Below are 25,591 nucleotides of genomic sequence, written 5' to 3' on the forward strand. Positions count from 1 at the left end.
GAAGAGAATGAGGAAAGTAAGCAAAGCAGTCTGACCAGAAATAGGATGCGCCATGGCACATTAGTGATTACTAAGTTAGTTCCCATCCCTAAGTGTCTGAATTCTTTAGGACAATGAAAAATACTCAACTGCCATGAAACGGCATTTTGCAGATACGATTCTGGTTTCTAAAAAAATCAAAACTAGAATCTCAAGATGTAAAAATTAAAAAGCTTTCTTTCCCTGAAATGATGTTGCTCGCTCATAACATTCTCAATAATTCACTCCCCGCAAAGTCCCAGAGTTCCTTTAAATACAGCTCTCCTGGGCTAGTCGGGTTACGGTTCATTGATTTTGACTCACTATGGTTCACTGACCACTGTCCACTCCAGCCTGCTCACTCCTCAAATCTTGCATAACTGCATGGATACATTAATAATTAAATATAAGTAAAGGGCAATAAATGAGATACTGGGTCCAAGGAAGAAAAAAGGAATGTCAGCAACTTGGATTTAAAGTACTAAAAAGTTTAGGCATCTCTGAAATTATAATTAAATATATTAAAAAAAAAAACCTAAGACAGGAAACTGATTATTTCCAAACATCTGATTTCTAGACAATTTTCCCAGACAATAAAAATGTTCTGTTTTGGAGCACCTGGGTGGCTCAGTGGGTTAAAGCCTCTGCCTTCAGCTCAGGTCATGATCCCAGGGTCCTGGGATCGAGCCCCGCATCGGGCTCTCTGCTCAGCAGGGAGCCTGCTTCCTCCTCTCTCTCTCTGTCTGCCTCTCTGCCTGCTTGAGATCTCTGTCTGTCAAATAAATAAATTTAAAAAAAAAAAAAAAGTTCTGTTTCAATGGAAGAAAAAACCCTTTGCTGACTGAGAACAATACAGTGAAGGCAATGATTAAAAACAAAATAAAAAATTAGGGGCAAAAGAGCAAAATATAATGGCTAGGCAAAGACTATGCAAAAAAGCCAGGTTGTGACTATCAGCTGGCTTGTAGTGTTCAGCAACTCTGGTCTCCAAGATCCTGCAGAACCCTTGCTAACACACAAGGGAAACAAATTCTGGTATATGAATAAATCTTCAGAATTTGACAGCGACACGAAGTTTTATTTTACTAGAGATGACAGTGGGTTACCCTGCGAACAATCTTGACTTAAAACCTAACAAAATCTGAAAAAGAAAAGAAAAAAAAAACACCTAACAAAAGCTATTAGGCACTACAAATGATAAAAATGTAGACGTTCCATAGGAAAATAAATACTTCCTCTTCATCTCTCTACTCTTGCCTCTTCACAATTACACCCTATCATCTCTTCAACATTCTACCCTGAAGTTTAAATCTTATTTGATCTACTAATTTTCTCTCTAATCTAAGCAGAATTTGTTTTGCTGATCCCAAATAAAATGATCTTCTTTCTAGCTGGAATTCATTTCTGGTCTTTTGTTTCCCACTGTCCTAACTGTAACTCCTCTTCCAGAATCATCCTCCTTTACATTTTAACTCATCTTTGTACGTCTTGACCCATGGTGCTTAATTAGGTTTCTGTCATTTTCTTTCTCTTTCTTTCTTTCTTTTTTTTTTTTTTTTTTTGGTGAGGGGGCCAAAAACAACATTTCCAATTAAAAAAATTTTAAGAATATATCATATATCATAAAGCCAATGGTTGTCAAAGCATTTTGTCTTTGTCTTATACATTTTTTTAAAAATCCAATTTGTGGTACAATGACTCTGAAAAGTTGACAGAGGACAAATATTACCCCCTTTTACAGATGAAAAAACTGAATTGCAAAGAGGCTGACTACGCAAGACAAAAAAGCAGGAGCAGAGCTGGACCACAGTCTTAGTCATCTGGCTTCTGGGATATATTATGTCCATCTGATCACAAATCTCCATGATAAAATTTTTTTAAGATTGATTTATTTAAGTAATTGCTATACCCATTGTGGGGCTGGAAATCCCACCCCTGAGCTCAAAAGCCACGCGCTCTTCTGCTGGAGCCGGCCAGGAACGCCAGTAAATCACATTTTTACACTATGATGCTACAGAAGAAAAATGTTAGAAGCTTTTACATTAATTGGCCATTTCTGCCCAAAGTTAAATCCAGAGCTCACTTCTGCTGGAGCAATTAAGCTTGATATTCTCATAACAACACAAGACATACGGAATTTTGTAAATCTACATGGTGTTTTTCACAAGAATAGTCTATTCTTTTGTTAAATGTAAGATGAAACAACTCTAAAATGTTTCAGAAATTAGAGTGCAATTTATAATAAACCATGAACTTGGGCTAGGATTTTACCTCAAATTCAAAATTCAGTAGAAAAATAACTTTTAAACAAAATCTTTTTAAAGTATAAACACGCTTCCCAGAAAAAGGGAAAGTTACACACAAAAAAGTTAATGTTAGGAAGAAAATGTTCTTGTTTCAAATATTAAAAAATAGTTTAAATATACGTAGTGTTTGGTTTTCAACAACACTACATGAAATGTTTTTCAGTTGTTATTTAGTTACATACTTACCCAAGTGTCCCCTTCCCTGACATGGGGGGACTGGGGGGTTTCTGAGTTGGAGGTGTCGTTCGTGGCAGCCCACCCATCTTCATATTCTGGGTACTCACCTAAAAAAATTTTGAGGAACAATCAAAACTTGTACGTAGTGAAACAAAGTGTCACTTGTGGGAAATAACGTTATGCTATTTAACAAAGGAGGGTAAGGTTTAAAGAGGAAAAAAAAAATTAGAGGCCATGCATTTCATATGCAATTTCTACTCTACTATTATTCTACAGTTGTACTCAAAGGACTCTTCCTACCATGAGATTTTCAAATGATTGTAAACTTATATGCAAAGACTGTATTTGCCATTAGGCCATCACACCAACAGATCACTGGTTAGATTCCTCGATACTATATTTAACTGAAATTCAATAGGATAACTATAAGAACTTTAGTTCTAATAAAGAGAAACTCAAAAACAATGCCTTTAAATAACTCTTTTAAGATAGCAAGTATATTATTAAAAAAAAATACATGTTTCCCAATAAAATATGCACTACAGTTTTGATCCCTTGTAACTAGAGAATATAAAATAATTAAAAGGTATGATATGCTGAAAAAATTTTCAGTTTTTAAAATAGTGGATCAGCCTTACAATTCAGATTTCTTTAATTGGTTCTCTTATGAAGGAATCACCCACCTGAAAACTGCCGGAAGTTAAGACACGCTCCTAAACCTCTGAACTAGAAAGTCAGGGCTGAGGTATCCCATTCAATTATAAGCAACACAGGGGTCACAGACAATGCCCTAGTTCCACTGGGAATTAGTCCCACTCCGACCCAAAATAAAGATTCTGGGAAAGATGTAACAGAGTCCTAAGTCAGAGCTGGGCCATGACTCCTCACTATTCTGTGTCTAACTGAAAATGCAAGGGTAGGAGACTAATGTCATCTGGGAACAACTGATGCCACCAAAGAAGTAGATCAGCACTCACACCCAAAGCTCTAGAAATCTGCATGTCTTAAAGCAGTAATAGAAGTCATTCACAAATACAGTCTCAAACTGTTTGAAATTACCAATGGGTCAGAGTAAATATTCAAAAGATAGATTCATACCTGACCCTATTTCAAGCCCCTAATATTCTGGATTGCCAAATACTTAAAAAAAAAATCTTTTCTAATAAGAATATGTCTGGAGTATTCAAGTTATAAAATGAAACTGTAAGACACTACACCACTGAAATCAAGATACATTTATAATTGTATTTCAAAATATAAATTTTCAAACTCATAATTGTATATAGAGTACTAAGGCTGTCAAAACTAATTCTGGCTTAAATGCGATTTGTAAAACTCCTAAAAGACTAGTGGGTATCTGAATAGACAAGAAATAATGTATCAAGAAACAAACTCTTCAAATGAATAGCCCAGTGAACAAGTTGTGTGTGATGTTAAAACAATCTTTAATGACAAACGATACCTTTGAGATGTCAATATTTTTAACGTGAAACATTCGTCTATAATCCTTTTGTTACTTTTAAACAAATACAAGACAAACCGGTTATTAAGTAAGAATAAAGATGAACTTGTCCTTGTTCTTCCCCTCATTAATAAGCAGAGGGTATGCTAATCATATCTTAAAATGAAAATGCCAGAAATTTTTTGAAAAAAATCAGTCCACATTTGGGGAAAATTTTAGGAGTAAGATCACAAAAAACCAGTAGCTTTTCAAACTGTAATCTTCATTTATGATACCAGAAGATTTTTTATAGTATAACCAAAGTCCTTTAAGCTCAACCTTAAACAACATAAAACCCAAAGTTACTTTGAGTGACGAGGGAGAAGTAGGTGAGCCACACTAAACTACATCAATTTGCTAGAAACAGGAAGGAAAAGGAGCAGGGACAGAAAAAGTAAAAGAGAATTTTATTCTATACATGGAATAGCTAAAATACTTGAAAACAGCTTTCCAACTTTGATTCAAGGTTTTGGTATCTAAAGAGTTTTTATTTAAATTGCAGTATCTTCTAATCAGTTAAAAAATATAAAATAAACATTCTATAATAAATTAAAATCTGATGGACAGTTCCATAAACAAAACTTGACACATTTGATGATCTGTAGGATCATCAAATGATTGTATCTGCTTGGTTAATGGGGTTTGGATATGTAACTTAAATCACTGAAGAAACAAAAAAGGCCCTGCCGAGTGTCCAAAAAACTGTAATTTTATACATCACTGATACTGTACTCTTATTTTAAGCTAAAAGAATTTCAATATTTCTTCAAGGTGGTCTTCCTTTGTGGAAAATGCTTCCATGCTAAGTAAAACAATGACTCTGCTATGCAGAATACGAACACCGGGGGTCCCTACGTGGCCCAGTTGGTCGAGCACCCACTCTTGATTTCAGCTCAGCTCATGACCTCTCAGGGTTGTGGGTTTGTGGGACTCTGTGCTCAGTAGGGAGTCTGCTTCTCTCTCCCTGCACCCGTCTCTTTCCCTCTGTTCCTATTCGCACTTGTGCTCTCTCTCAAATAAAGAAAGAAAGAAATCTTTAAAGAAATATAAATACTGCCATCTAATTTAAGGAGAAGGGGAAAGAACAGGAATAACTGCCAGATAAATCTTAATTCATCACAGGTGGCAGATTAATTATAATCTGTGTTATAATTAAAGAAAGTATATTTCAAAAATAAAATCATTTGATTAAAAAAACTTACTGGAGAACAATAACGGTTCTAAACACTATTTTGAGGGAAGTTTGTGGGGAGACAACATCTCACAAGCAGCAAAACACAGACTAAATTGTGTGTACAGTGAAGGGGACCTCCAGGGAGAGAGATCAAAAGACAGAGACAGAGAAAGAGAACAGACCATCAACTCAGGACAAAGAAAGCAAAGCAAAACCGCACCCACTTTATAACAGCAATTCCACATGAAATTTTAAAACAAATTGTAAACATAAACAGAACTATCGCTTGGCATATAAACGTGTAGTTAATGGTCCTGAAGCACGAGTGGGATCACTCATTATACTTTTCAAGTTTTATTTGGGAATCAGAATGCAGTTTGGTGGCAGACTTCAACAATCACTCAATTACGTATTTTTTAATCCCATAAAGGGGAAAGTCATCACTGAAAGCTAAGTAAAGCAGGTATTAAGTACAAGGAGGAAGAGTAGGAAACATCCCCCTTATTTTCCTACAAAAAAAAAAAAAAAAAACCACCCTCAAAGGCAGAAGAAATATTACATTTAAGTGATGAGGCTCAAATACTTCGCAACTGGCCTGAGACTAAGGAATGCAGATAAAACTGGAGGGAGAGAAGTTCTTTATGTTCCAAGAATGGTCCTCTTTCCCAGGCTTTGGAGAGCTCTACAACTAGCACCAAGCATCAGGCCCATTCTCATGCCTTAATATTTTTTCTATAATGCTCCTACCTTTCCTGCTCTGTGCCTTTTTGGGACATTCAGTATCTCCGTGAACCTTGATACATCATAATATAATGTTCACTATAAACCTCAGTGCTCTCCGGTACCCTGGGAACTTCAGTGTTTTTATAAAGCGGGCTCACCAGTATCTCTAGTTCACAAAGGACATCCCTTCTGCTATGAAGAAATCTCCCCCTGACATACGTCCTGCTGTGATAGAATAGTGGCAGACTCATTCTAAAACGATATCTGGAGTATATCCCTCATTTATCAACCACTTATCACCTACCAGACCACTAGGTACAAGGGTAAGGAATATGAAGACTAAGGGGGACATTTGGCGCTGGGGGAGGGGGGAGGAGGAATGGGACACAAAGTCCCATAAAATGATGCCTCCGCTTTTAAGGAATTTAAAGTACTTTGGAATAAAATATGCAGAAATATCAATGTGAGAAGGAAAAACTACAGAAAGGTTCAGAGAAAAGTCTAAGCTGGACTGTTTAAAAAAAAAAAAAAAAGAACAGGTTTTAAATATACACAGAGGGGGCACCTGGGTGGCTCAGTGGGTTAAGCCTTCGCTTTCGACTCAGGTCATGATCTCAGGATCCTGGGATCGAGCCCCGTATCGGGCTCCCTCCTCAGCAGGGAGCCTGCTTCCCCCTCTCTCTCTGCCTGCCTCTCTGCCTACTTGTGATCTCTCTCTGTCAAATAAATAAGCTCAACTTAGAAAGAAAGAAAGAAGAAAAGGACTAGGAGATCCTTCAAGGAAATCAAAGCTGTAATCAGGAATTTGACCGTAGCGTGTTCTCACGGTGGTTCATGGTCCTTTTCATCTGAAATTTATGTGTTTTTTTTTTTTCTTTAGTTGACTGTGGAGAACATTCTATATAAAATGTTAAAAATTCAACTTTTAGTATGGAGAATTCTTCTGAGTCAAATCCCATGTGTCTGGACCCAAAGTGTGATCTTTGTTTAGAGTCAGTCTGAAAAGGATCAAAAGTCTGACAGCAACAAGAGCAAAGACAGAGTTCGTGAAGAACTGAGGAAATCAAAGTAGCAGATACTTCTACCAACAAACATCAGGGGTCCTTTAGGGCACTTGATATAATCCACAGGTCTCCAAGATCAGTTGGAAACCACTTAAACCACTAAACCACTGCAGCCCCTTCCAACTGTAACATTTTCTCTTTAATTCTATTTTCTACCTTAATGTATTAAATTATTCTATTAATCACCCTTCCAAAAGCACTCCATTTTTTAATAACAGAATAAAAAGAGAAATGATTTGTTATACACTAAACATCTTTCTCACTCTACTTTGTTTTGGTTCACCTAAAATGATTAACCATGTGCTTGCTACAAGTTAACAGAGAAGACAGACATTCACAAAGCAGAGAGAAAGAAAAGACAGAGCACGGGTGCATTCTAGCTTCTAGGATGAATTCAGGGTACTCTCTTCACTGGGCAATTCTACCCAGATATTGCAGAAACACCTACATAAAGCCACAGTACTCAGGAGTGAAGCCTTATGGTTGGTACAAACAGCAAAGGTGTGAAGGAGTTTTATACAAGTGTGATATTTCCTTTCTTTCTAGGGGCTTCTCTCATTTCCTACTCGTTTTGATCTATCTCCCGCATGGAACGATTCTGAATCCAGGAAGGTCAAGAAGGAATCATAGTTGGGTTTGGAGGAAATGAGCATGGCAGAGTAGGATAAGCAAGTTGGTCTAAACTTAGAGGGGAAAAGAACTGGTCCATTTCTGTGTTTTTCCTTCAGGTAATCTTTCTGTGCACTTTTATCACTTTGGAAAAAAACACATCAATAGCTAAAATTTAAATACAATATTTACAGGAAAAGAGCTAAGGTAGTCACACACTGCTTTGGGTTAGTTCTTTGTATATAATGCGGAAGGAGTACCCTCACAAAGTCCGCATGCCCCACTCACCGAGACTAAGGGCTTGGACCCAACATTCTACTCAGTAACACAATAAGTTTATTTGCTTGACTCCTCTAGTCTCATCTCTCGACCAGGATCTGTTAAAATGTCTGTGGCTATGGTTGGTATTAGTAGCTAATGATTCAGATCCAGTTATCATCTTGTTATCACTTTCTATACTAAAGACAGGGCAAGTAACAATAATTTTCTTTTGAAAGAAAATGTATTTGAAAAGAAGTTATAAAGTTTAGCTAAGAAAATAAGAACAAAAAGGAAATACATGCTAAGTTTGATTAAAATAATTTTAGTAACATTTTATTTAAATGCTTCTTGAATACACTTGAATGTCTTTTACCATTAATTCTCCAAAATACTAAAATGTGTAAAAACAAACCCCTAATGTGTTACTAAAATAAATATTTCTAATTTTTAATGTGTATTTTTTAAACACTCATGAACTTTTGATGTTTTGATATAATTAATACTCAGCTAGTAAAACTCTTAAAGTGAGTTTATATTGAAATGTATATCTTATATAGCAATTTGAAAAAGAGAAACTAATTTTGCTTCTTGCAAAATACATGATACTGCAACTTAAAAAAAACCCATAACACTGAATATTTTTCCACTTCTCAACTTCTTTACATTGACTAAGAGTCAAGAGATAATGACATACTGGCCACAAGGTGTATAGTAAAGCACACCATTTATAGAATAAAAAGGCTATTACACAGGGGGAGGGTTAAATAAAGCACATTAGTTGGCCCTCCAATCCGTAACATAGGCTCCACATTTACAAAAGTCCACCTAATTTTACTTATAATGACATTTTATGATAGGATAACATATTTTAGTTCCACAAAATATATTAACATTGCAAAATAAGCATTTATTCAAAAATATTTACTGAGCACCTAATGTCTGCATCAGGTACTGCTTAAGGCACACAAGACCGGGTGGTGAACAAAACAGACAAAAAAAAAAAAAAATCTGCCCTCACAGAACATGAAGACACACCACAAAGCTGCATGACAAAAATTTTTAAAAATTAAGAGGATTTGTTGATTTTAGAAGGCCAAGTGCCAAATATCTCTTCACTCCCCGTATGTAATATTCTACATAAGAACAAAGAATGGAAATCCAGCCCTGGAATCTCTTACCTTAAATCTAAGCAACCACTTAATGCATAAATGGAGCAAATAAAAGAGGTAAGGAAAAAAAGCATTGAAAGGTTAGTTGGAACTTCAGGATGTGAAGAGAAAGGAAAAAAACAAAGAAAAAACAAGTTAAGCATTCAGCATTAAAAAATAATGTTTCAGTAGATCATAGAAAGAGTGGTCAAAGCAGAATGTGTATGAACAGGAGGGTTTTTTGATGAAATTATGTGACATTGTTTTATTCAAAACCTTTATTAAAGATTTCTTCAAATTCGTGACCCCTAAACACTGAACGTCCAAATAATAAAAAAGAGTACAGAGTCCCAAAAGAATAACATTTTACTTGAATTAAGTGAGAACTGGAGTGGGAAGGAAATCATGTGTTTATTATGCAAGTGGACAAGCACAAATACGATGCTTTACATTCTAAGTGCCTATTATGATCACGTTCTGGCATTACCCTAAGACTTTCTATCAGCAGTTATTAGCCTTGAATAAATCTCAAATTATAAAATTATAAATATTTTATAAAATTAAATATCAAACTCCAAATAATGCTGATATCAAAATTCTAAGAAAAAGACTTTATGTTTTCTTTTACCTAGATCTACATTAAATTTACATTTAACCGATTTCTAGCCATAACAGTAGGGGATTTTTTCAGTTTCAATTTGCTTATGTAGACATAAATCAACTGTATAAACCATACAGTTTCACACGTATGTAAATATGTATTCAAAGTCACATTTGATAAGTCAATGCCTTTCAAATCACTGATTAAGATGAAAGCTTTAAGTACCTAATACTTAGTGGAAGCTCCAAATAGTTACTTAAGTATAAATACCAATTTAAATGAAATTTATATGCACCTCAGTTTTGATCAAGGCACTATACAGCAGATACTCCAAAACATTTTTAAAAATAGCCCATATATATAATGGCTGCATATTCAAAAGCAGTGGAAATATTAATTCACATGTTACTTTCATCGACACTATTCTCACCCAAAATATTTAGGTAAAATTATTTTAGAAAGATTCAAAGTACATGGTTGTTTATACATGTTCCTTCTGAACACTAATGCCAAAGCTTTGCTAATAAATATCTGAGATAAGGTACTTTAAGAACATGCTGAGGAAATTTTTAATTAGTCATATTAAATCATTAAAAGATTAGAAAAATTATGCCATACTTATTTGCCTGATCTATATAACCAATTAAGTAAATGCAATTTATTTAAAGAGGACTATTTAAAACTTGAAAACACAGCACTAAGAAGAAGCAAGAAAGATAAAATAGTTATAGTAGTAAGGAATCTTCAGAACCACAACTGGGCCAAAACTTGGGCTTCTAAGAAAGAAAAGACAAAAGCTTAATTTTCTAAAGAGTTAGTTCCATTATGGGCTATTGTTTTTAAAAGGTTGACAAAAATTATACTTACCTTTACTCCATGTCCAATATCATCTAGAATTGTATAGTCAATAGGTTTTCTAATATAACGAACTGGTCGTTCAAGATTGGCCGGAGCAATAATTTTATGTGTCCTTGAAGTGTTTTTATTGGTAGTCAAAATACCGATCTCTCTTCTTGCAACTTTCTCTTTATGAATATCAACAGTCTGCAAAACATAATATAAACACAACACAAAAATGTATAGCTCTATTACTCAGAAAAATAAAAATATAAATCCTCAGAGATTTAACATCATTATTCATATACTTGAACTCCACTGCTAAATTTTGTCCTTTTTGGAGCTACTGGCTTTCTCCATTTTTATGCTAAAGCAAGGGTCGCAAATCATGGCCAACAGACCCAATCTGGCCCACAAACTGTTTTTTTACAACCTGAAGTTTTTGTTTTGTTTGGCTTTAACAACTCAGGAGTAGTGTTTACATGTTTTAGTGGTTTTTAAAAGTCAGAAAAAGATAATGTCATAACATGAAAATTACACAGAATTCTGTTCCTATGGGAACAGAAATTTAGCTATTCTACTTGCATACATATTTTCACAGCACAGAGGCAGAGATGAGAAGTTAAAGCAAAGACTGATGGCCTGCAAAGCCTAAAATATTTATTAGCTGGGCCTTGACAGAAAAAGTGTGCCAACCTTTGGGTTAAAGCATGCTAACTTTTCCCCAAACTCCATTAATATTTAAACTAACATAATGATTAAGAAAGCCCGAAGTATTAATTTGGTTACATTTTAAAATGACCTTCTATGTTCACTTTATATACACACAAATACACAGCCCAAACCCACAGATCACTACACTAAGGATAAAACAAAAACCAATAGAGCAAAGGAAAAGATCTGGGCTCTTCCAGCTTCCTGGGAGGGAAGGCAAAGTGCAAACAATGAGTTTCAAGAAAATACATCCGGGGCGCCTGGGTGGCTCAGTGGGTTAATCCTCTGCTTTCGGCTCAGGTCATGATCTCGGGGTTCTGGGATCGAGCCCCGCATCGGCCTCTCTGCTCGGCGGGGGGCCCGCTTCCTCCTCTCTGCCTCCTCTCTGCCTGTGTCTCTGCCTACTTGTGATTTCTGTCTGTCAAATAAATAAATAAAATCTTTAAAAAAAAAGAAAAAAGAAAATACATCCCTTCATCAGGAAGGATAATTTTCCCAGCACTAAACTTTAAAAAGAATTGGTTGGAGGAATTTTGAAGAGAAAAATGTTGCTTCTTATATTAATTCTAAGTAAAAACTGAAGGCATGTTTAAAACCTAATTCTTGACAGCATACATATCCACAGAAAATCACAAGAATTGAGTTTGGTTATATAATATTCCTAGCTGTCTACTCTAAAATAATTCCTATATCTTCAGAAAACGAGAGCAGCTTCTCAACAGTGATACTCTTAACATTTTGATCATTTTGTTGTTGTGGGAGGCTGTCCTGAGCACTGCGTGATGTGAACAAGTATCCCAGCAGACCATCCCAGCAGACCTGCAGCACTCCCTGGAACCAAGCTCTGAGAACCAAAACTGTCTGACATTGCCAAATGTCCCCGTGGGGGTAAAACTCCCTGCTCGAGAACCAGTGATGTATAGGAAAGACAAATTCACTTGTCCTTACATTATGCCCTCTCAAATGTCAATTGTTTCCAAATTTGTTACAAGAGTGGACTTAAGAGATTAATGTCTCTAGTGTCTGGCTACGTACAGATATTCGGTTTCATTCGCTTTTTAAAAACATCTACATAATAAAAGTCATAAATGGTTAAGATAACCAAAGAGCATAATTTGTATTCTTGCCATCTTACTACCACACTAAGCTGAACTGTAGGAGTTCTTGTGAACAAAATCAAATATATATTCAGAAAATAGCTATGGTTTTATTTGGAGTCTGAATAACAGAGACAACAAATCTAATCCATAAGGAAGGAGGAGAAAGTTTGGTCCATAAAATTCTGAAATTTTCAGGAATCACCTATTTCAAATTTTTCAAAGCTTTCTCTTGGGGAAAATCATATTCAAATTAGAGTAACAGAATGAACACCCCTCTCTCTATATATATACCTACCATCCAGCTTCAGCACTCATCAACTCACAGCCAACTGCAAGTATTAAAAGAATTTTGGGGGGCACCTGGGTGGCTCAGTGGGTTGGGCCTCTGCCTTCGACTCAAGTCATGGTCTCAGGGTCCTGGGATCGAGCCCTGCATCGGGCTCTCTGCTCAGCAGGCGGCCTGCTTCCTCCTCTCTCTGCCTGCCTCTCTGCCTGCCTCTCTGCCTCATTGTGGTCTCTCTGTCTCTCTCTCTCTGTTAAATAAATAAATAAAATATTAAAAAAAAAAAAAAGAATTTTTGTAAAGCTCCTATGATGTTTTTATTTTTATTTTTTTTAAAAGATTTTATTTATTTATTTGAGAGAGAGACAGTGAGAGAGAGCATGATCGAGGAGAAGATCAGAGGGAGAAGCAGACTCCCCATGGAGCTGGGAGCCTGATGCGGGACTCGATCCCGAGATTCTGGGATCATGACCTGAGCCGAAGACAGTCGTCCAACCAACAGAGCCACCCAGGCGTCCCTCCTATGATGTTTTTAATTAAAAATATGGCTTCTCTGTTTTTCCTAAATCAAATTCATAGCTTTCACTAATCACCACTGCATTTGCCTTCATAATATTCTTTGACATTACTAAGCTAGAATGCATTAAAGTTAAATTTTGGAAGAACTAGTTCAACACTGATATTTAGGAAGAATTTTAATAGTAAGAAAAAAGTATTCCAAATTTGTCCTGGATTTCTGAAATAACTAGCTACATGACAATAAATTTATTCTTACTTAGTAGAGATCTCAGTAACAGCTCTTACATGTGGTAAGTAAAATATGTGTTTAACACACAAAGATGACCAAAACTAATGCAAGTACACTTCTAAGAAACACTATTGTTTTTTGCTACCTGTTAACCAAAAACACACCAAGTAATATCACTGCAACTGTGTGGACTATTCTTACTGAAAGATCCTTATTAATGTGTGTCTCTATCCTACTCATTCCAACTGCCGGGTCTGATTTCACATGCTGCGGGCCTCCCCGTGGCATCTCAGCTCTGCAGTGCTAACTAAACCCAAGGCCTCGAAAACACCTCTTAACACCTTGAGATGGTCATACTGGCTCCCAGCTCCTTGGAAGCCTGAGACCCATTCTCACATCTCCTTCATGGATCCAAACACATACAGACCACAACAGATATCGAGAAGGTACTCTATCAAGTACTTTGTTTTAGGATTATCCATGCACTGTTGTGTCCCATTAACACAGATAATCGAGAGGTGACTGTACTGTACCAGTACCTCAGACCACAGACCATCAGTGTAGGAAAATATCTGCAAACAACTACAGTGGATTAACTCAACTAAGTTGAGTGTTTTCAAATGTTTCCATTTTTTATTAGTAAGTTACTGTTTCAAATAAGTATTTAATTATTTAAATGACAAATATGCTTTAAATTATTCATGTCCCATAAAACAAATTAGTTACTACTAAATGATAATTTTCAGTTATTCATTTTTTAATAAAATGATATAAACTATACATAAGAAGTTAATTTAGGTGCGCCTGGGTGGCTCAGCGGGTTAAAGCCTCTGTCTTCGGCCCAGGTCATGATCCTAGGGTCCTTGGATCGAGCCCCGCATCGGGCTCTCTGCTCAGTGCAGAGCCTGCTTCTCTCTCTCTCTCTCTGCCTGCCTCTCTGCCTACTTGTGTTCTCTGTCAAATAAATAAATAAATAATCTTTTAAAAAAATAAAATAAAATAAAAAGAAGTTAATTTAAGGGGTGCCTGGGTGGCTCAGTGGGTTAAAGCCTCTGCCTTCAGCCCGGGTCATGATCCCAGGGTCCTGGGATTGAGCCCCACATTGGGTTCTCTGCTCAGCAGGGAGCCTACTTCCTCCTCTCTCTCTGCCTGCCTCTCTGCCTACTTGTGATCTCTGTATGTCTGCCAAATAAATAAATAAAATCTTTTAAAAAAAAGTTAATTTAAGAACTGTATAAATCCTATTTTTTATGCATAATTACATATTGATAAACTTTAGTATAATTTCCTTAATTTAAAATTGAATTTTGGGGGTGCCTGGGTGGCTCAGTCAGTTAAGTGTCTGCCTTCAGCTCAGGTCCTGGGATCGAGCCCCACACTGGGCTCTCTCAGTGGGGAGCCTGCTTCCCCTTCTCTCTCTCTACCTACTTGTGATCTCTGTCAAACAGATAAAATCTTTAAAAATAATAATAATAATAATAATAATAAAAGTAAAAAAAAATACATCTTTAAAAAAAAATCTGCCATTCCTGGGGCAGCTGGCTGGCTCACTCAGTGGAGCATGATCTCAGGATTCTAAGTGCGACCCCCACAATGGGTGTAAGAGATTACTTAAAAATTAATAATAAAAATAATAAAATTGCCATCCTTAAAATACCTAAGGTAGTCCACATCAAGAACCTATCCTAATACTTCTGATGGTGAGTGTGGTATAAATTACTATACTACTTAATGCTATATTATCCATTTACTACAAAAAAGTCTGACACTAAATAGTTATATTCTATCCTGTTTGATATTTAGAGAAGGAGTTATTACTCTGTTGTGTTGAAAACAACACAACTATGTATGTTCCTAACACATCTTCAGGATACATAATTGGTAGAGTCAATGGAATTCCCATCCTCAGATTCTAATTCAGAATAATTTAGAAAATAATTGTTACATCAGAGTAATAGACGGTTGAGGTCAGAGGGGCACAGATTGAGGTACACAGCAAAGTCGGCAGAACAGAAAGAAAAAAAATTCATTTGTGAGAATCTCAAAAGAAAAAAGAATTCAAAATGGAAGATAGCTCAGAAATCATCTAATCAGTCCTACCATTTTACAGATGAGAAAACTGAAGTTCAAGTTGGTCAAATGTCAGGCAAGTCAGCAGAAGAACCAAAATAAAACCTCGATCCCTGACTCTCCCCATTCCCAAAGCTATGGAAAAAAGAGCTAGAGCACAGAAGGCTAAAAAGTGAGAAAGTTCTTACCCAGGAGACAGGAAAAAGATACTAATAAGGAAAGAAATCAAATACCTCAGAGATCTGCTATCTCCTAGTTGTCAACCAGCCTACCAAGACAACCCTTACAGAATAACTCCTGACACTAGAATCAATCCAATAAACATGTAATCTTGTCTTTGACTTGACTGAACCTCCTTTTCTTTGCTTCTCTCCAAATCTACTCTCCAAATTCTCAAAACCTAATATTTTTGCTCAAATTAAAAAAAAAAAAATCTAGTCTCAAGATATTGTAAGAATTTCCTGACTCCCTCTAAAAACATAATATTTTTAATAAAGCATAAGAATAATAAAAAATGTAAGTATCAAACATTTGGGGGAAAAAACAGTATTTTAGAACATGGGCTTGCAAGCTACAGCTTACATGCCAAATCTGCCCTGACTGCTTTTATATCACCAGCTAAAATAGTTTTTTACATTTTTAAATAGTTGTTTAAAAACATACACACAGGGCGCCTGCATGGTGCAGTTGTTAAACAGCTGCCTTCAGCTCAGGTCATGACCCCAGGGTCCTGGGATCGAGCCCCGCATCAGGCTACCTGCTTGGCGGGAGGCCTGCTTCTCCCTCTCCCACTCCCCATCCTTGTGTTCCCTCTCTCGCAGTCTTAGTCACATAAATAAATAAAATCTTTAAAAAAAAATACACACAGAGAGAATATGAGACTGATACCACATATTTGGCCCACAAAACCTAAAACATTGACTATCTGGCACTTCACAGAAAAGCTTGCCAATCCTTGTACTTAGAGTATTTACTGGGTATTTGCTTTGTAAACAGAAAACGTTTTCACATACTATAAAATAATTTTTCAATTCAAATTCATTTGACTTTTTAAAAAAGATTTTATTTATTTATTTAACCGAGAGAGAGAAAGACCACAAGTAGGCAGAGAGGCAGGCAGAGAGAAAGGGGGGAAGCAGGCTCCCCGCTAAGCAGAGAGCCGGGCACAGAGCTCGATCCCAGGACCCTGAAATGATGACCTAAGCAGAAGGCAGAGGCTTAACCCACTGAGCCACCCAGGCGCCCCTCATTTAATTTTTAAAACAAAGGACTCTACCTGTACATTAAACATAGCTGAAAAATATTTCAATCCTTAAAGCAAATAATAAAAAATAGATAATTTTTTAAAAATTTACTGATTTCTTAGATATAGCCTCCATCCCCCCATTTCTCTTATTCAACCTCTCACTCAACATACTATTTTGTATAGACTTAACAGGTGTTGGACAGCTGCAGATAACCTCACCCGTCCAGGGATTGTTCAACTCCAAATGAAGATGATTCAAAACAAATAAAAATATAAATAAATAAATAAATAAATAATTGTAAAAAAGAAGATTCAACATATTCAGGGCTCTGACTCAGGCCCCTGTTATTATTTCTGATCTTCTAAATCTCTATCCACTTATCCTTCCCATTTTTCACTTATTCCATTAAAATATTTTAAAAGACCATACTAATTAGACCTACTAATTATATGTAGATTTATGTGCTACTCAAAAATAAAAATGCTTTCATTAATGAGTACATAGTAATTACAACTTAAGGTAGACTTACTCACCTTTCTCCTCAAGACTGCTACTTTCTCTACCAAAGTAGTATAGAATTATCAAAAAACAGATGATTATTGGGGAGCCTGGACGGCTCAGTCAGGAGAGCATCCGACTCTTGACCTCTGGGTCATGAGTTGGATCATGCCACACACTGCATATGGAGATTACATAAAAAAATAGATGATTATCTTTCACTGTCATTTGCTTACTATCTACTACCTTCACAATCACTCCTATTTTCTCTTACAAACTAATAACAAGCTGTTCATCCTCTTTAGGAACTCTAATATATTAATTTTTCTTCTGTATTCACACTTCTCTTCTTTCTTTTTTAGGTCCTTTGCTAAGACTTCAAACACACAAAAATTTTAAGACTTTCAAACTTCAAAATTCTCTATCAGATTAGCCATTTGTCAACATTCCTCCTATAGAAATCTAAGTTCATCTATTTCATCATCATTGTTTCCTCCAAGGGGTCTCTTCATAATAAAATGTACATCTCATTCATTAAAACTCACCAATTCAAAAAAAACAAAACAACAAAAACAAAAACCTCATCAATTCTTTTGGGGTTTTGTTTTTTACTTGAAGAAACACAGTAATACAACAAGCAGCAAATTATAGTTTACAGAAGTTTATACGTGGGTGGCATCTGGGTGGCTCAGTCAATTAAACCTCTAACTCGTGATCTCAGCTCAGGTCTTGATCAGGTTCATGAGTTCAAAGCCCTGCACTGAGATCCACACTGGGCAAGGAGCCTATTTAAAAAGGAAAAAGTTTAGGGGCACCTGGGTGACTCAGGCTGTTAAGCATCTGCCTTCAGCTTCAGGATCCTGGGATTGAGCCCCACATCAGGCTCTCTGCTCAGCCGGGAGTCTGCTTCTCCCTCTGACCCCACTCCCATGCTTTCTCTCCCTCTCTCTTTCTCAAATAAATAAAATCTTTAAAAAAAAAAAAAGTGTTTAGGGGTTCCTGGGTGGCTCAGTGGGTTAAGTGGCTGCCTTTGGCTCAGGTCATGATCGCAGGGGCCTAGAATCAAGCACCCCATCTGGTTCCTTGCTCAGCAGGGAGCCTGCTTCTCTCTCTGCCTGGCACTACCCCTGCTTGTGCTCTCTCACTCTCTGTCAAATAAATAAAATCTAAAATAAATAAATAAAATCTTAAAAAAATAAATAAATAAAAGGTTATACGGAATATAAAGAAAATGTTACAGTAGTAAATTCATATTTAAGATTAAATTTAGTATTAAATAACAACTAATCCCTCTAAATTAGTCTGATGGAACTTTCAAGTAACAGCAATAATATGAGTACTCCTGTATCTGATTTGATTTTCTCGAATGTATTTTATTTAATTATACAAGTTAAGTTTCAGACTTTGAAAAATTATTAGTCAATTTCAGAAGAGTCCTGAACTCTTAAGATGAACAAAAAGAAAATATAATGTCTTTTTTTATAAAGGACATCTTAAAACTTGTTATTCCAGAAGAGTTCTAATCATTTAGTTATAAAAGAGTGTCAAATACTACATCAACGGACACCTGGATGGCTCAGTCAGTTAAGCATCTGCCTTCAGCTCAGGTCATGATCCCAGGGTCCTGGGATAGAGTCCCCACATGTGGCTCTTTGCTCAGCAGGAAGCCTGCTTCTCCCTCTGCCTACCACTCCCCCTGTTTGTACTCTCTCTCTGTGACAAATAAAAAAATAAATAATCTTCAAAAAAAAAGAATACTACATCAAGTCACTCAAAGGACAGTGCTGAACTAGGAAAGTTCCAAAGATCTCATCAAAGAGAAGCAGGCAGATCAAAACCTTTATCTTTTTAATGTTTTTTTTTTTAAATTCATTTTGCAATTACAAACTCGCTTCTCAGTGAAGTATTTAAATGGCTCCAAAATACTAAAATGGATATGAAAGTAATGACACATACATGCAACATTATGCAGCCATTGAACATGTTTATGAAGAGCTCATAACGTCATGGGAGGATGTCTGTTACCACAGTAAGTTAAAAGGGTAAAATCCAAAATTCTATACATAATACAATCACACCTACATTTTAAAAACTATTTATAAGAAAAAAGTATTGGAACAAAGTAAAGCAAAGTAGTAAAGGTGAAAAGTTTGAACAGTAGAAAAAGGTGGGTTTTTTTTCCATTTTATTGTTTCTATATATTATGAGAACAGATTTTAAAATGGAAAAAGTATAACATTAATTTTTTTAAGTTTTATATAAGGATAATTTCATAAGTTCATTTAGGTTAATATGTCCATTATGTAGGTATGGTACCATCCTGGTAAACAAAAATCCTACCAGGAGCATATGTGCTGCCGAAGTGAGCACAAAAATCCTACCAAGAGAAAAATTAAAGAAGTGATAAGGCTATCATGTTAATATCTTTTAAGAAAGATAAAGAAACATGAAATCTGGTAAAAGTTGGAAGAAACCAGACACATTTTTACCTCAATGCTGATTATTTTCCTATGACTACTGAATTTTAATAGAAACCATTAAAATCTTCTTCCCTGTCAAAATCACAGAGAAGATAATCACTCAACAAAAAGAACAAAAAACAACCTGATACTGAATTTGTATTTTCCAAATCATATGTGTGAGTAAATCACATAGTAAAGGCTGTCAGCATGATACAGATAGCTTATGTTTAACAAGTGTTCCTCATAGGCAAAATAGAAAAACAGTGTTGTCTCACTTGCGAAATATGATTGATTGAAGATTCCATCCTTCGCAGCTGGGATGCCTGAATATCCAGCATCTGTAGGACATTGTTGGCCAAGGTATTTATCAAATAGGCAACACTTGCTAAGGACTGGGTGGTGTAGGCTTTGGTTTCTTCTAGAGCTCGCTGCTTATCTGCTGACTAAGGGGGAGAAAAAAAGATCATTAATTTAAAGATAATCCACTCTATCAATCTACTCTACAAAAATACTCATCAAAACCATTATTTCCAAATCTATACACCCTAGTTTAAAAGGTTCTGAATGTTGATTATCATTATCATGTAAACCCAACAAGTACTGAATGAGTTGACTAACATTTTCATGTTAAATATGTACCTCTTTGTATAGATGCAAATAAAATTCTATACTCATTATTTTAAAAATGAGATCCACTGGATATTTTGAGCAATGGCAGCAGTATATAGCTTCTCAAGATAACTGTTTGGAAAGGTAGCACTGATTTGAATATATAAATTCTGGCATCCATTTTCCTACTTTCCTGAATTTGTTCTTTCCTTCCCCTCTAAATATGAAATGGGTCTATAATGTAATATCTCACTAAGGTAATCATAATGACAAAACAATTATGATAATGAAAGTAAAAATAACAAAGTAAACAAAATGGGTAAAATGCTGTAAATAATGAGAAATTAAAATAAAAATAATTAAAGGGGCGCCAGGGTGGCTCAGGCAGTTGTGCATCCTACTCTTGATTTTGTCTTGGATCATGGTCTCAGGGTCATGGGGTCAAGCCCCACATTGGGCACCATACTCAGTGCACAGTCTACTTGAGATCCTCTCTCTCCCCACCTCAACCCTCTTCTCCAATGCTAATAAATAAAATAAATCATTTTTTAAAAATAAAATAATCAAAGAAATCTTTCTTCTCAAGCATTTTAAGTGTCACAACTCTGTAAGACATAAATTGCTAAGTATCAAAACAGAGTGCACGGTAAAAAGTGGTTAATTCATCATTTCCAAGGTCCCAAGGCAAAACAATGGTCTCCCATCCAAGTACTAACCAGGCCCGACCCTGCTTAGCTTCCGAGATCAGACAAGATCGGGCGTGTTCAGGGTGGTATGGCCGTAGACAAGGCAAAACAATGGTAAAGATATATATTCTATGCCGCTAAATACAGGACACTATCTTATTGTCCTAGTTCTGGATAAATACTGTGGTTCAGTAGAAAGCACACAAGCCTCTAAACCAGAAATCTTTTATTTTCATGTAGGCTCTACTATTTACTACAATATACCAGCTTGGACAAGAGTAACAGTTTCTCAATTTCCTCAGTTACAAAGCAGAAAAAATAAACCTCCATATCAACCATTCTAAGTAGTGTGAACACCAAATAAGAAAATGAATCTAAAACCACTTTCTAAAACTACAAATCCTTCTATGTAACAACTGTCATTATTTCTTTGAGTGGTCATTAACTGCTCGAAGTCCACCATGTTCCACTCTTCTCTCCTATACAATAGAGGAATCAAAATTAACAACCCCATATATGTTTTTCCAGGGAGAGCAAAATTCTTTTGAAGAAGCAGCAGTCAACAAAATAATCAAACGATACCCAGTGTAACGTGCAAAGAGTTAAGGATAACTATATTACCTTTTTTTGCTATTCTTTTCTAATCCTTAGTAATTTCCCTCTCCTCAATACTTGAATTAACAACAGAGTTGAAGCCAAATTTGGCTGCAGATAAATACTTCTTAGAAAACTATAAAGACTTCTAGATTCTGATTGTACATTTAAGGAGCTTAGAAGTCAGCATTCCATCCTAACAAGTGAAAAGCTCAACACAACAAAAAAATCAACGACTTTTCTTGAATTCATAGTAAAAGCAGCAAGTCATTAATACTTTTCAGATAATACTCTATCAGAGTATTCACTATAGAGAATAATTCAGAACTGAAACAATTTATTTGACAATATACTTCTTCAAAGGATCAAGAGGACAGATATTTGGGTAGATATAATTATTTCCAATGCACCCTTTTTTATATTCATGGTATCTGAGATTTTCTGAAAAGCAAATATTACCACTTCATGCTCCACTTCTGCTCCTAGTCTATGTGTGAAATCATGGAGCTGATTGATCTTCATCAAAGATATGAAAGACTCTTTTTAAATAGGCCTTGTGTGTATCTACTTTTCTTTGGAAGATTGAGGACACTGAAATGTAAAATGTATGAAGAAAACCTAAATAGAGATGCTGTTTGTGGCTGACATAACACTGATATAAATCAACATAAAGTATGTATTCAGGGCATCATTGAAGTAACACAAAGGAACACTCTGAATTTTATAAACATATTGCTATAAATATATCAATCTTTAGGAAAAAAGTTGGCAATCCATTAAAATCCTGATGTATCTTCCTAATGGCAATTATGTCACAAAGTCATGAATATATAGAAGTCATGAATATCAGCTGATGAGATTGAAACAAACAAACAAAAAACTTCAGATATCAAAGTATAGCTAACTCTTTCCTAAAAGAGTATACATTTATTTTACATCCACATTTACTAAATAATTCACCTCAGTCTAGAAAACCAAAGAAAGCACAACTCTCTGGTCATTACAGGAGAAGAACAAGAATGCTTCCTGATTGCTTATAATCTGTCTTTTGACCAGGGAGCACATAGTGGATTCTGAAGTGCTTTATTAGGACTATGTGTGAACTTAATATATTTTATTTAATAAGACTATACAGTTTCTAATGTATTAAAAGAAAAAAATATATTCCTGGAACCCTTGAGAGGAGAGGACACAGGTGATATGATCACTATAGAAATCCAAAAGAACTGAGAACCTAATAAGAGATTACAAGAAGATGGCAGGATACAAGGTTAACAGACAAAAGTCAATTGCTTTCCAGCAGTGAACAAGTGGAATTTGACATTAAAAACATAATCTCTCTCTGTCAAATAAATAAATAAAATCTTTAAAAAAAAAAAAAAAAGCAAACATACAAACATACATTCCAGGTTTCTGTTATCAGCTACTTTCAAGACAGGCATATCTATGTCAAATTTCACAAATGTTGATGCAAACAAAAGATGTATAAATTGAAACAGACACTTAACTATAGAGAATGAACTGATGCCTACCTCGTGGAGGCGGGCTGGGGGATGGTGAAATAGGCGAGGGGGATTAAGAGTGCTCTTACGATGAGCACTGAGCGTTGTAGAGATAGAATTGCTGAATCTCTACACAGCACACCTGAAACTAATAGAACACTACATGTTAACTATACTAGAAATAAATTAAAAACGTATTATTTTTTAAAGATTTTATTTATTTATTTGAGAGAGAGAGAGAAAGAAAGCATGAGAGGAGAGAGGTCAGCGGGAGAAGCAGACTCTCTGCCAATCAGGGAGCCCAATGTGGGACTCAATCCCAGGACCCCAGGATCACGACATGAGCCAAAGACAGTTGCTTAACCAAGTGAGCCACCCAGGCACCCCTAAAACTTATTTCTTATGATTTATTTATTTGAGAGAGAGCAAGCAAGCAAGCAAGCACAAGAGCAGAGGGAGGGGAAGAGGGAGAGGGAGAGAGAGAAGCAGACGCCCTGCTGAGTATGGAGCTGGACACAGGGCTTGATTCCAGAACCCTAAGATCATGACCTGAGCTGAAATTAGATGCTTAACTAAATGAGCCGCCCAAGAGCCCCTAAAATTAAAAATAAACTTTATTTAAAAATGTAAAGATTATACTGTCATTAAACTTACAATATTTACTTAAAATTAGAATTATGCTTATAAATTACACCATAAACTGAAATTTATTTTTAAGAATTTAACAAGGATACCCTATAAATATAACAAAATTTGAACTCTTCTATTCTAGCTAACGTTTGCCAAAATTTTTCACACTATGCCTAAAAAGATCATTCAAACAAGAGCCACAGATTGTAGGATTTTTAATGTATCAGACTGTATCTTTTCAAGAATCATGAGTGATACTAAATCACTCATTCCCTAATGGAAGTTCATGGATATTCTCTTTAATAAATTTTTATAGTGTTTTAATTTTCATAATAATCTATTTACAAAATTTTAAAATTCACACATTAACATTACATAATATAAATTACCAAATAACTAAGAAAAAAAGCAAATTTAGCACTGCTTTGAGATTTAATTATGTTAGGTGCAAGTTATCCTACTGTAATTATAAAGCGAATTAATGAGATAAAAGAGGCAAACTTAATATATACATAATGCACTCACACCAAATGATGACCAAATAAACATTACACTTGCTGTACAAATTAAAGTGTTTTGGGTTTTTTTAGATTGTTATTTATTTGACAGAGAGAGACACAGTGAGAGAGAGAACATAAGCAGGGGGTGTGGGGGAGAGAGAGCAGGCTTCCCGCTAAACAGGGAGCCTGATGCAGGGCTCGATCCCAGGACCCTGGAATCATGACCTGAGCCAAAGGCAGACGCTTAACTCCTGAGCCACCCAGGTGCCCCAAAAGTTTTTTTTTATAGAGTCTGCAATTGCTTAAAGAATTTGAAGATGTAATTCATCCCAAGAAACCACCATAGGGCAAGTTCATCATAATCAAAACAACCAGTAAACCTACCACCATATTTAAATTTCAAGGACAATGGAGTTTTTGCAAAGTATCACCCAGGACATTACTGTTTCTGACTTATTTTTATTCATTTAGTAGTTTTCTTTGTTTATAAATCTGCTACATATTTATAATTGTTACAAGAGAGCTACAATTTTAAGTGGTTTATATCTAATTTTATGTTTGATCATTAAATAACATTAGCATAAAAATTAAATGTATTTTTCAAAATAAGTTAACACAAGAAGTCAGATTTCTTTCTCTCCATATAAAAGGGTCTGTCCTTGGGATGCCTAAGTTGCTCAGTCAGTTGAGTCTCCAACTCTTGGTTTCCACTGAGGTCATATCTCAGGGTCGTGGAATAGAGCCTCTCGCGCTGCACTCTTGTTGTAAAGTCTGCTTGAGAGTCCCTCTCCCTCTTCCCTGGCCTCTCCTCCCTCACCAAGCTCTCTCTCAAATAAATAAATCTTTTTAAAAAGGTGGGGGAGGTCTGTCCATAAATAAATAGACTTGTCCTTTACTCAAGCCTAAGAATTATGATGTCAGTTTGGGGGTGCCTGGGTGGCTCAGTCAGTTAAATGCCCAACTCTTAATTTCAGCTCAGGTCATGAACTCCAGATCCTGAGATGCAGCCCTGTACCAAGCACCACCTCTGGGCATGGAGCCAGCTTAGAATGTTCTCTCCCTCTTCCTCTGTTCCTCCCCACAGCCTGTGCTATCACTAAAATGGTTAAAATCTTAAAAAAAAAAAAATTACTATGTCAATTCATATGTAAATGTAAAAAAAGGATGCAAATACAGTCCTGTAAACATTAAGGTAATAGCTCCAGACCACATGTAGAGTAAGGGAGATGAATACTTTTTTCTTGGTCCCACAGAGTTAAGATTACATTCCATGAAGTAGAAATAATTCATTAATCTGTGATACTCATTCTTACACAAAATTCACAGACAAGTTAGCAACTATTTTCATTAATAGAAGAGGCAAAAATCTTGGGGCACCCAGGTGCTTCAGTCAGTAGGGCGTGCAGCTTCTGGTCCCTGCTCAGCTCATGATCTCATGGGCTCGTAAGACGGAGCCCACTGTCGGGCTCCGCACTCCGCAGGGAGTCTGCTTGAAGAGTCTCTCCCTCTGGCCCTCCCCGCAACTCAGG

General features: G+C 35.9%; 1 protein-coding gene across 34 annotated transcripts in view; it reads right to left on the reverse strand.

Annotated features, from left to right (window-relative positions):
* The window catches only part of ABI2 (abl interactor 2), a 118,606-nt gene that overhangs the window by 32,398 nt on the left and 60,617 nt on the right, over positions 1–25,591 (reverse strand). For 19 of the 34 annotated variants that reach the window (XM_059168352.1, XM_059168351.1, XM_059168349.1 and 16 more), the window contains exons 2-4: positions 19,817–19,984; positions 10,450–10,626; positions 2,511–2,608 (exon numbers count right to left, since the gene is read on the reverse strand). In XM_059168352.1, the coding sequence (XP_059024335.1) occupies positions 2,511–2,608; positions 10,450–10,626; positions 19,817–19,984 (443 nt within the window). Of the gene's footprint in view, positions 1–2,510; positions 2,609–9,011; positions 9,030–10,449; positions 10,627–19,816; positions 19,985–25,591 lie in introns of all 34 variants that reach the window. The other 15 variants (XM_059168347.1, XM_059168346.1, XM_059168337.1 and 12 more) reach the window with 1 other exon arrangement.

This window comes from Mustela lutreola, chromosome 3 (genome assembly GCF_030435805.1).
Source record: "Mustela lutreola isolate mMusLut2 chromosome 3, mMusLut2.pri, whole genome shotgun sequence".
Lineage (NCBI taxonomy): Eukaryota > Metazoa > Chordata > Mammalia > Carnivora > Mustelidae > Mustela > Mustela lutreola.